This window comes from Heterocephalus glaber, unplaced genomic scaffold (genome assembly GCF_053883595.1).
Source record: "Heterocephalus glaber isolate CG9 unplaced genomic scaffold, H.glaber_assembly_v1.0 deba00001737, whole genome shotgun sequence".
Taxonomy (NCBI): domain Eukaryota; kingdom Metazoa; phylum Chordata; class Mammalia; order Rodentia; family Bathyergidae; genus Heterocephalus; species Heterocephalus glaber.
In genome coordinates, this window is record NW_028258445.1 from 3,489,965 (window position 1) to 3,502,573 (window position 12,609).

At 41.0% G+C, this 12,609-nt stretch overlaps 2 protein-coding genes across 5 annotated transcripts in view; one reads left to right on the forward strand and one right to left on the reverse strand.

Moving 5' to 3' along the window:
* Rbm46 (RNA binding motif protein 46) overlaps nt 1-3,748 on the reverse strand; it is a 51,229-nt gene extending 47,481 nt beyond the window's left edge. For 3 of the 4 annotated variants that reach the window (XM_087200283.1, XM_087200286.1, XM_087200285.1), the window contains exon 1: nt 3,614-3,748. The gene's annotated coding sequence lies outside the window, so the exon portion shown is untranslated. Of the gene's footprint in view, nt 1-3,166; nt 3,293-3,613 lie in introns of those variants that run through there. The other variant, XM_087200284.1, reaches the window with a different exon arrangement.
* LOC110346445 (uncharacterized) lies at nt 3,331-5,228 on the forward strand. Its single transcript, XM_021247476.2, has 2 exons — nt 3,331-3,767; nt 4,835-5,228. The coding sequence occupies exons 1-2, from the start codon at nt 3,331-3,333 to the stop codon at nt 4,986-4,988; spliced, it is 591 nt and encodes a 196-aa protein (XP_021103135.2). The 3' UTR covers nt 4,989-5,228.
* The last annotated feature ends 7,381 nt before the right edge of the window (nt 5,229-12,609 follow it).

Below are 12,609 nucleotides of genomic sequence, written 5' to 3' on the forward strand. Positions count from 1 at the left end.
TCAAAACTGGTTTTACTCAAGGTTGTGCCTTTATGCTGTCACTGGAAGTTTGGAGTAAAAAATATTACAGCTACAAGTGGGCCATAGACTACCTCCGGTGTTATACACCAGGAAACCAAAAGCAAGCAAGCAAGAGCCTACAAATCAAGCAGCTGAAAAGACTGGGCTTGAGCCCCAGAGCAGTAATGGCAAACATTTAGAGCTTTAAAAGATGCAAACAGCCCACTGATTCGCCACCACTGTATCAGTCTCACGTTGCCTCAGAAATTCATAAAATCTGACTCTCACATAGTGCAGTAGAGGGAAATGAGCGCCAACATCCCACTGGACATACTACTGGCTCACTACAGGAAAGATCATGTTGATACTATGTGAAGAACAGGAAAGTGTGAGATCTACATTTAAGAAACAAAGTGGGAGAAAAAAATTAAGACTCTAATATGCTACTTTACCTATGCTACTTATTGCTTATAAAAGCAATAAATATGGCTTCTGTTCCCACTTTATCCAAGATGTAGAATTTAATCTAATAAATGGGACTTTTTTCCTACTGTAATTCACAGCTAACTCTAAATGGCTGATTTCTACAACTCAATCTATGCCTCCAATTACCTTATAAACATTTTAGGTTAATCTTGTCTCTAAATTGTGTTTTTAAAGAGACTATTTAGGGGGCCAGGGATTTAGCTCAGTGGTTCTGCCACCTGCCTCACAAGCGCGAGGTCTCAAGTTCAATCCCCAGTACCAAAAAAAAAAAGAGAGAGAGAGACTATCTAGGGCCTGATGGTTAATAGGTTATAGTCCAGTCCACATATTAAACACTCATTTTACCAGAGAATGACTAAAAACATATGCAAAAACTTTGCACATCTCAAATGTTTCAATCAAAATATTATAAAAACTTGAAATTACAGAAGTATAGAAAACACGAGTCACCAATCCCATCCACTCTTCAGAAAGGAGTATGTTCTTATCTTAAATTCTCCAAAACCAAAGTAACATATACACATATAAAATGCACACTTAATAAGTTTTTAAATACTTAGCTTTAACACCATTTTAATGAAAGAAAACATAATTCTAAAGGAGCTAGAGTTCGAGAATCTGAGCCAGAGAATTATAATCGAACCTAAAAGAATCATACAATATTTTATATTCATTCTAAATATTCCAGAGGGCTGGGGATTTAGCTCAGTGGTGCCACAACCTGTCTCACAAGAGCAAGGTCCTGAGTTCAATCCCCAGTATGGCATAAATAAATAAATAAAATATTCCAGGATCAACCTGCAAATTAATCTACCCAAATGTCCAAGAAAGCACAGCAAACGTAGGAGTGGTAAGTCAAAAGTTTTTTTAACCTATATAACTCTAGCCTTCACAGACAAATCTTTTTTCCTAAACTTTGGTCTTTCAGTGCTTCCTCTCTAGCTCAATTTCAAAAGAAAAAGAAAAAAAAATCCATTAAGCTACGAAAAAGCTAAGATAGCATAGCTAATCACAGAATATTCAAGTAGCAAGCTGAACAAATCGTTAAAGTGCTAACTATACAATTATTAATTTTAAGTACATTCAGCTAACAAAAATAAATTTTCAAATTTGTACTGCCTTTCAAAATAGATGAAAAAACGACAAGCACAATTTTAGAAAAACATGGAGATAATCGTATATCTAAAGGAATTTGTTGCATCTGTATTCTAATGACTCAAACTGCAACTTCATCTCCCAAATTACTGTAAAAACTTACAAGATAATGACAGTGAACATTATATTTACTTTATTGTGGGTTTGTAAATTTAAATGTAAAATGAAAAAAACTTTAAGTATCAAAAAACTTTATAGAAGACATTATTTCTTTAGGTTATTCCTTAAATTACATGAATATTAAATTTTTGATTTGTTCAGTTGTTTCTGAGCATGGGACATCATGATCATGCTTCCCAGAACAACAGAGATTTTGAGAAGCAATTTATTATAGTGACAGAGCATACTATAGCAACATGTTAGGAAAACAAGAATTAATTATTATTTTGAAATAAAAGTGCATAGGTCAATCAGTTCAATTCCACTTTATAATATTTCTACTAAAGAATCAGAGTGCTTTATTGCAAGAAGTTGAACATATAACGTGTTAAAAGTTTTAATACCAGGTGTTTCATATACCTAGTATTACCACTGAACCAGATTTAAAATTTAGGATGACACAAAAATATATTTAAAAAATAATTTGTAATTCATAATAAATATTTGAAATATTGCATGGGACATTAAAGCATGTATGTTCTTTGAATTTAAGACAAAGTTATCTACATATTATTGCCCAAATTAAGTATACTATTTCTTATAGAAACTCTTCTATAACCTGACAAGTGAAATCTGCTAACAACTTGAACGTACAGATCACATTTTCTTCCCTCACGTGCTTACCTCACCAACCATCCAGCAGTAAAATAAAAGGGAAACAATACTCAGCAAAAAAATGCAAAACTTTATCCCAATCATTCGATTTCTATTCACAACCCTTCCTCAGATGGCCACGTCTGCTTCCTACCAACAAAAATGACACCATTAATCAGAGGCTTCATTTCTGTTCATAAATTGAGTATATTCTTGTTATAATTCTCGTGATATACCAGTAATACACGTTTATATTTTAAACATTGAAGTGTAGTCTAAGTATACTAAAATTTTAAATATGTAAGTCCAATACTCCAACTTCTTCAGGTAGAAAGTACCATTTGAAGCAGTGCCATGAGTAGCACCTTTAGGTCTATAATGGCACATAACTGCGAACATGATTAGAACAGAATGCGTTGAAAATAAGTATATCACTACCGCTCACAAGGAAACCTAATTCTGAACAGCTCCAAATCAAAGCTTGAAAGTGCCAACTACACGTTGTGGTACTTGAAATGAAAATCTCTTCCCGTCAAGTAAATAAGAAACTCTCTGCCGAGGCGTGCACAGCGGCCTGTGTACGTCAGTCCAGAGAGACGAACCGACCGGTCGTCAGGCCATTCTCAACACCAAGTGGGCTGATGGTGAAGAAAAGCCAAGACTCAAGAGGCTCCCGCTGATTTCGCTCCACGGCACTCGGAGATGAAGAGGAGCAGCTGGGGTCAGGACTACCTACACGGAGCGCACTCGGGACCCTGAAGTCTGAACCAACCTGGGGTCCGCCTCGCTCTCACGGCTAGCATCACCGCCGGGCCGCAAGCAGGCCGTCCCGACTGCGGCTTCAGCGGACCCGCCAGCCCCGACGAAAGGGCGGAAAACCGCTTAGCAAACCCGAGACGTCGTGCGGGACGTGCACCGCGTGCGTGCGTGCGTGCTATGCGCGTGCGTGCCGTCGCTGTCCGCGCACGCCAGCCCGTCCCGGCGGAGGAAGGTTCGAGGCCCCAGCTCCGCACCCGAGGGAGCCGTCCCACGCCCCGCAGGACCGTGGGCGGCGGCGGGAAGCGGGCGGGCAAAGACCGACGGCACCGACTGCCCTGCCGGCCCGGGCCCACGATGCCGCCCCGTCCGACGACCGCGGCCCGCACCAGCCGCCGTTGGCAGCGGCTTGGCGAGGACCCCGCCGAGCCCCCCGCCAAGGCCCCTTCAGTCCCCTTCTCACCCCTCAGGTCTTCAGAGGTTGATTTAAATCCCGGGCAACAGCGACCGCAAACCACCGCCAGCGCGCCGGGCCGGTCGTTGGAGCGGGGTCGCCGCAAGGGGGACGGGGGACTGGACAGGCTCGCGCTGGTCCTCGCGCCTCTGCTCGGCTCCCGGTGGGCACCGCGCCGGTGCTAGCCGGCCCACGCGGAGTGCTGTCTCGGCCAATCAGCGGCCGGCCCCGGGGCGGGGCGAGGAGGTGTGGGCGGTCCTTGGGGTAATTCCAAAACAGGCTCTTAACAGGAGAGGGGACGTGGGGCGATGGCAAATGAAAGTCTGGCGTACTTTTTTAGTTGTTTTTGGCGTACTGGGGATTGAACCCGGGGCTTTTGCACAGAGCTTATTCCCAGCCCTTTTTTGTTTTTGTTTTAATTTTGAGGCAGGGTCTCACTAATTTGCCCAGATTGGGCTCAAACTTGCCATCCTCCTGCCTCAGCTTCCTAGAGTGCTAGGCTTGGAGTGTGTGCCGCCACTTCTGAGAAGTCCTGCTTATTTAAGATGTTGAAAAAAAGTTTTTATTTGAGGGTTGGGGATTTAGCTCAGTGGCTCCGCTGCCTGCCTTGCAAGCACAAAGTTCCGAGTTCAATTCCCGGTACCAAAAAAAAAAAGTTTTAATTTGAACTTTTGTACTTTTCCTACTTAAGGAAAAATATAGATGTGTCCTAAAGTTCCTTTATCTTATTTGACAGAATTGTCAGGTTTTAAACTGCTAGCTTGGCACACAACAATCATATCCTAACTGGATCTTTTTATATAAGAGCTAGGGGGGTGACCTATAAAGCTACTTCACGGCGTGAGCTCCCCTTTTAAAATGGAGATTGTGAAGGTTAAATGATAACTAATATTAAATGTTGAACACTTTGTGCTAGAAGCAATTTCAAGAGATTTTCTGTATTAGTTCATTTACTGCTCAGTAGTACTTTGGTGAAGGTATCAGCCCACTTTACACATGAGAAAAGTGAGATGCAAAAAGTTTGAAGTACTTTACACAAAGTTTATACAGCAAACCCAGTTTGGCTCTGAAACCTACAGACCTAATACTATGATATATTGTCTCAAAATGTGTCCTGAAACCTTGGGAGGTACAGATTGGAAGCTCAGTAAACCTATTTTGTCTTAAATTCTCTGCCCTTCAATCAGTGAATACCAGTCTCATGGTTTTTCTGTCTGTTTGTGGGCACAGTTTATTGACAGAAGACAGCACTGGCTGGGGTGGTCAGCGCCCAGCAGGCAGCAGGCACACAGGGCCTGGCACTCGGCCTGCAGCAGGAGGGTCTCTGTCTGAAAGTCCAGGCTGTAGGCCGTCTTCCGCGTGTCCTGCAGCACGCACTGCATGAACTCGAACGCATGGCAGTCCACGAACAGGCGGCTCTGCACGGGGATGGCGCTCCCGGCGGGGAGCTCTGCGAGGGCGCTTAGCAGCGCCACGCTCAGCAGCAGGAGCAGCCACGGCGACGGCAGGGACTGGCACCCGGGCCACCTGCGTCTCAGCGACCCGAAGAGCAATTGCTGGGCGACTCAGATCGAATACCAGTCTCATGTTAATGCAGCTGAGTACATTCAAAATAAAGCAATTAGAAAACCTAAATTGACAGACTACTCGGCTTTTAAAAACGAACTAGGGCTGGGGATTTAGCTCAGTGGTTTCGCCGCCTGCTGCGCAAGCTCAAGGACCCAAAAGAAAAACTATCAATTCTTTGCTTCAAAAACTGCAAAGATGAGTAGGACTGGTACTGTGCATCTGTAATCCTAGCACTGGAGGCTGAAATAGAGCCTCTGTCCTAGTTCCAGACAAGCCTGGACTACAGAGGGAGAAATGAACCAAAAAAGCTACCAGGGTACTCCTTGGCACATTGTATTCATTACTGTTTGTTACTGCCCTTTCTCTTCTCTAGAAAAGGGTTTTCCACATTCTTTTTCATCTTGATGCTCTCTCAATTCCCAGTAGTTAATTGTAAATACTAGCGTATATAAGGCTAAGCTCGCTGAAACAGCACAGGTATTTCAGAGAGGAGTTGTACCAGCTTTAAAAAGCCACTAGGTGGAGTTGCCTCCTTGTGAAGTGGGAAAAAAAATAGTTTTTTATTATTATGCATTAAGGTTATTAGAACATTTTAGGTGTGCATTATGATCACATTCGTCACTGGGAATTTGAACCTGTACGTGGCATATCTTGCTTCTTGTGTTTTGCCCATTCCCCATCTCTCCCACCCCCTGCACCCATCTCTAGCTACAAAAAACTTTTTTCCTTCTTTTCTCCTATTTTTTTTCTTTCCCTTCTTTCCTTTCCGCTACCCTCCCCACTTCCCCTTCCCCTTTGGACCTTTTCTTCCTAGTTCACAGTATCTATTATACCTTTTAGTCCTTATTGACACTTTCCGTTTCTCACACCAGAGAAACTATTCAGTATTTACAGATGTGTGTCCTGTTTATTTCACTTTAAGAGTATGGTCTCAAGGTGCATCCATTTAGCTATAAATGTCTAGTTTATCTTTCTTTTTTTCTTCTTTTTTTCTTTTTCGTATCAGGGATCGAACTGGGGACCTTGCACTTGCAAGGCAGGTGGCAGCACCACTGTGCTAAATCTCCAGCCCTAGTTTATCTTTCTTTATGGCTGAGTAGTACTCCATTTTATATAAGACCACATATTCTTTGTTACTTTTCTCTTGTTGCTGAGACAAAATACCCAACCCCAAAGTTAGAAGAGAAGGGGTTTATTTGGCTTACAGTTCATAGAGGTTTCAGTCCATAATCTGCCGACTCCAAGGCAGGGAAGACAGGCATGGCAGAGCAGAACCAACATGGCATGCACAAAGTAGCAAAGGTATCAAGAGGGAGCTTCAGTTCTTGGCAGCGGAAGACAGCAAAAACAACAAAAGAGAGTTTAACAGTGTCTCCCTGCCCCTTTCTCTTATTCAGACTATTTAGGGTGGGTAGCACTCAGACCCTTAATCCTAGTGCCCTTGAGCCTAGCATTGCACCATGACTCAATTCCAGCTTCACACACTCTAGATCAAGCCTATGACCACACAAGGCTTTGAGGAAACATCTAGACCCAAACCATAACATCTTTATTCAGGCACCAGTTGATGGGCATTTGGGCTGTTTCCAAGATTTAGCTATTACAAACTGTGCTGCTATGAATATGGGTGAGCATGTATCACTGTGGTATGATGCTTTTAATTCTTTTGGGAAGATACCCAGCAGTAGTATAGGTCAAAGAGGACCTCTAATCCTAGTTTTTTGAGGCATCTCCATGCTGATTTCTGCAGTGGTTGCACCAGTCTGCACTCCCACCAGCAGTGGAGCAGGGCTCCTCTTTCCCCACAGCCCCGCCAGCATTTCTTATTGGTTGATTTCATGATAGCAGCCATTCTTTCTGGGGTGAGGTGAAATCTCAGCATTGTTTTCATTTGCACCTCTTAGATGACTGGTGATGTTGAACATTTTTTCGTATGTTTATTTGCAGTCTCTTCCACTTCATCTGAGAAATGTCTGTTCATTTCAGATGCCCATTTTTGGATTGGGTCTTTAAATTAAAACAGTAGTTCCTGGAAGTACCCAGAAGTGTTAACATTTCTGATTTTCTTATTTTTTCCAGACTCCCTTTTTTTTTTTCTTTCAACACCCTCAAGGATAGAGAAACCAAGAAGGTTTTCGTTTTTTACAGCGCCAGGCTAGGCACTGGTGCACACTAGGCAACTGCTCTGCCACTGAGAAATGCTTGCAGCCAAAAAAGGATTTTTTTGATACTCATTAGAGTCAGGCCAAGAATTTTGCTTTAGATGAGATGGTGGTTTATGAAAACCTTTTCCATGTTTCACATTATATGTCCTTTGGTCAGATACCTTCTAATGATTTTAGTATCCAAAGTTTACTAATAGTATTTTTCAGATGCTGTAAAACTATATTTTCTGCATGAACAATTTGAGGAATAGCCTTTAACTTTATTTTCAAGGTTCCCAGAAAAAGAAATCTAAAATACTTGGATCAATTAGGATTCTTCTTCCAAGAATAGATTCTAAATTAAGATTTGTTATAAGTTTGTGGGAAAACTTGATCCAAATGAATAAAAAGAGAGAAAATAAGCAATATAGAGATTTTTTGTTTTTGTTTTTGTTTTTGTTTTTACTGAAAAGCCAAGCACTGGAGATCATTGTTGGTGACAGAGATAACAGCTCTGTAAATACCTAGAAGGGAAATAAAACTGGGACATGGGAAGAAAAAGTTTCCAAAGAATATGCAAATTATAGGTGAATTAGTCTGGATACATGTAATGGCATTTTCTTCATATGAAATACAAGCTTTTTGATTACTCAGAAGTGAGTTATATATACCATCTGTAAAATACAAACCCTCAAAAGGAAAGCAAACCAATGACAAGTTCTTCTAAATGTTTAAACTTCAGTGTAGGCCTCATAAAAGATACAAAAGGCAAGATGCTCCATATGGAAGAGCAGTGTGTCATGCTGTGGGTTTTTTTCCATATATTGGTGCTTCCATCATCCATATCTGAGAATTCACGATCTATGATACAGAGCTTGGCAATAAGAGTGCATAGATCCTTTGTCATCTAGTTACTCTTTATTTGAAATGACATCTCACACCGTTTTGAAGGTGTGGGGTTTGAGTTTGGGATTTTATTCTGATAAAAATATTTCTTCCATTCCACTAACCCTTTCTTTCTTACCTTGGTTTGATGCTTCCTGAGACAGATATGTTTGAACTTCCTGTTACTCTAGACTACAAACATCACCACCGAGATGACTCTAAATTAGGACAAGTACTTTAGCTTTGCTTTTCCTAGACTTAGTGATGAGCCATCTTTATATCTGATTAGTGCACTTCTGGTAATTAACAACCTTGCTTTCCAAGCTAGGCAGAGAGAAACAGGTTTTTATGTGTAGCTAGTGTCCTGTATAGGGATCAAACAATACTAAAACTTCAGTTAACACACTCGTAAGTGCAAGCTAAGTACTGATGAAGCCATCCCTTTCCTGATTAGTCGGAATTGTATATTAATTAACATCAGGTCCAGTCATCCAGCTGGTAAAAATAAATTACAATAGGGCCAGGGATTTAGCTCAGTGGTTCCAGTTCCGCCACTTACCTTGCAAGCATAAGGACCCAAGTTCGATCCTCAGTCCCAAAAAAATATAAAAATAAAAATAATTTTAAAAATAAATTACAATATTAGAAAGACCCTTAGCCAATGACAGGAAAAATGTTTGTTTCCCCTCTGAGAGATGTAGATTTACCCCACAACATGAGAAAATTAACATTTGTTATAAAAAATAATTTTCTAATAGTAAGTGCCTGTTACCATAGTACTACAATAGTAAGTGCCAGGCTTTACTTTACAGGTAATTTGTTTCTTTTCTCTAACAGCTTTTAGTATTCTGTTTTTGTGTTGGATTTCTGGAATTTTTATTATCATATGCTTTGGTGTAGTTTTCTTTTAACATGGCTAATTGGAGTTCTATATGCCTCACTTACCCATGTGTCAAATTCTTTTTCCATGCTTAGAAAGTTTTCTGCCATTACTTCTGTGAGCAGAATTGTCATGTCTCCTGCTTTTTCATTGGCTGATCAATCTTATGTTATTCTTCTTTGCATTATCTAGCAGCTATTGAATTGATTTTTCATGGCTCCTTGCTATTTTTAAAAATCTTTTTTTTCATGATTGCTAATTGCAATTCTGTCTTCTGTACCTGATATTCTGATCTCACATTGGTTCATTCTGCTGTGTATATTTTCAGTAGAATTTTTAATCTCCTGAATATCTGAATCTGTTTCATGGATTTCATTTCTTTCCTATGTTGGGTGTTCATGGTTTTCATTCTTTTCCTAAGCTCCTTTACTGTTTTATCTGTATTTTCTCTATCTCTAGATTCACTAACCATGTCCTTCATTATGGTCATCATCTCTGAAATTATCTGAGAAATTATTTCTGATTTGATTTTTTTCTAGAACCTGGTTCATCTGCTTTGTTACTTCCACTGTTGTGAATTCAGAGTCCAGGTGGGTGGCTTTCAAATTGTTCCACCTCATTGCCCGATGGATTTGCCTTTGGCAAGCGGGAAGTCTGGGGTTGCATCTTCCTTCTATGTCTTCTCATTTTCTGGTTTGTTTGTTTTTTAGTTTAATTTCTACATTGATGCTTCTAAATTGTTTCCAGCAGGTATCTTTATTGCTAGAATCAAGAACCCTTAGGAAATGACTACTTCTCAGAAGTGCCTTCCAGGTGTAGCTGGCTTTTGAGTCTGTCACAATATCCTACATCTTCAATTTATTGGAGATGAGAAATTGCTGCCTATTTGGCAAAGCCCCTGATTCTTTGGCACTGGCCTATAGTATTATTTATGACCCTTAGGCAATCTCAGTGTTGGCATACTAGGGAGAACAACTGATAAGAACAATTATGTCACCTTAGCTAAAGTAGTACAATCAGGAATAACATTAGTATCAAACACAGCCTAGAAAATGATAAACTGTATTAACTATTAATTTGCCACCTTTAGCCCTATGAACTGTATTTGTGTTATATAGAAAAATCTAAAACAAAGCAAAAAATTGTGTACAGTAAATATCCTCACAATATGGTGATTTTACCCTCAGAGGAGAAAATTTTAAAAGAGAATGGGGGGAAAGAAAAGAGAATGGGGGAAAAATAGAGAAAAAGAAGAATAGAAAAAGATTAGAAACAAGACTGGAGAACAAAGGAAGATTATGCAAGCTTTGGGAACTGGTGAAGAAAACAAAAGGGAAAGAAGGAAGGAAGAAACAAACAAGAACAGAATAAAACTAGAAACAGTGTTCACTCTTGCATAAAAACAAGAACAAGGGCCAGGGATTTAGCTCAGTGGCATCACACCTCCCTCACAAGCACAAGGTCCTGAGTTCAATCCCCAGTACCAAAAAAAAAATCAGGAAAAAATAAAAATTTTGAAAAGAAAAACAGAAAAAATGTCCACTTCAGGCCGTGTCTCTGCTGTCACTGGTCAGTTGAGTGGGCAGACAGAGCCTAGATCTGTGTTAATTAATCCCAGCAAGTCAGAAGTGTAATTATGATGGTGGTGGATAATTTCAGCAAACCTGAGCCTTTAGTTCCACTGAAGTTCAAACTGCTTGTGATTTCTGGCTGTGAGGCTGGGACCTGAGTTTTTTAGCCCACAGTACTCCAAGTGCCTCCTGCCAACTTGAACTCAGTTCCCTGCCAACTTGAACTTGGCTCCCTGACCTCCTGCTGGCTTGAACTCCATTTTGCCTCTCCCTGACACTTGGAGCCCACTAGATTGAGCCAGCCTGCACTGCTATGAGTTCTGACTTCAATTGGCACCTGGTCAAAATGGCTACTGGCCAGTCACCGTCTCCTGGGGGGCATCTGAATTTGAAAAACTCACCAGCCACTGAAGTCCACTGCTCTGTTCCATCGGTGCATTTCTCTGTGGAGGCCTCTGGAGCCATCAGTAGTCACCATGCCTCTGCAGGTTCGAGCCACCCCTCCCAGCCAATCATGGCTCAGGGTGAAAGGGCCACTTGCTACCTCCTTCTGTGTTGTGGTCCCTCTCTTCACTCTCCCCATGGGCTTCGATTCTCACTTCAAATCCTTACTGGGTCCTGGGGACCCACTGCCCTTGTCCTTCTCTTCCTCAAATTGCTATATTCCAGCATCTGGATTCCAGATATCAGAGGCTGCTTCTCTTCTGCACACCATTCCACCATCCTGCCAGAAATCCTCTATTCTTTATTTCTGCAAGCATTCATTACATCTCTTTGATATTAAATTTTATCATAATGTGTCTAGGTATAGTTTTCTCCCCTCATCTTTTTTGTTTAGTTCTCTGTGACTTCCTTCAGAGATATTTCATCAGTCTTCAATTCTGATATGCTCTCAGACATGTTTTCTTCAACATTTCCTTCTTTCTTCTTGTTTTTCTTTTCAAAGACTCCTACTAGTTGAGTGGTGTGCGATTTTCTCCTACATCTTTGAATTATTATTTTGTAACTCCTGTTTCTGTATAATAATAGTTTGGGCTCTGGTAATAACTCAGTAGTTGAGCACTTGCTTAGTATGCATGAGCCCTGGAGTTCATTCCCCAGCAGCCCCCCCCCCCAAAAAAAGTCTGCCAAATATAGTTTTGCAACATTGGCTATTTGCTAAGACTCTGATATGTATTATCTATTAGTTCATGTAGTTGATGTTACATTCGTATTCGTTAGGTACCATTATTATACCCATTTTACAAGTGAGGAAATGGCTATAGAGAGCTAAGTGATTTGTTCCTGGCTTCTAGCTAGCAAGTAGCATCTGGAAGCAGACTCACTATGCCTTATAGCTTCTCTGTATTCATGCACAATGCTACAGGGAAAGTTTTTGTTCTGTTATTGTAGCTCTTAGTTAATTCATTGCTTGTATATATCCTGCTGACATAGGAGATTGGGGCATGGGAAAGTTGTCTGGGGATGTAGGAATGACCTGTTAATTACAAGATCCTGGAACACATGTACAGAACAGTTCCCAAAGCCCTGCATGTGGACTTCTCGGGAGAACCTGAGAAGGTTTTCAGTAGGATGGCCTAGACCCGATATCAGCCTGAGGTGTGGGATCCCAGCACTGCCTCCTAAGACCTATATGAAGATGTTCTCATGGGTTTCCCTGAGATTTGGACAGTATAAAGGATACAGACATAGTGCTTACTACCACAGCTTTCCTCATGATATCCTGCCCTGCTTTCTCCAGGGTGTACTTTTATCTTGGTTTTTCTTCTATTACTTGGCCTAGGCTCACTCTGCAGAGCCAGTTTCTTCCTCACTGTTCACTTTTACTTTTTCAAATAAACTGCCACAGCTTATTTTGTTCAGGTTTTTTTTTAAGATAAGAAGAACCTGGAATCTAATTCCAGAAAGAGAGGTGAGCAACCCAGAACCTTGTAACATTTATTTGGGGAGCCAGCC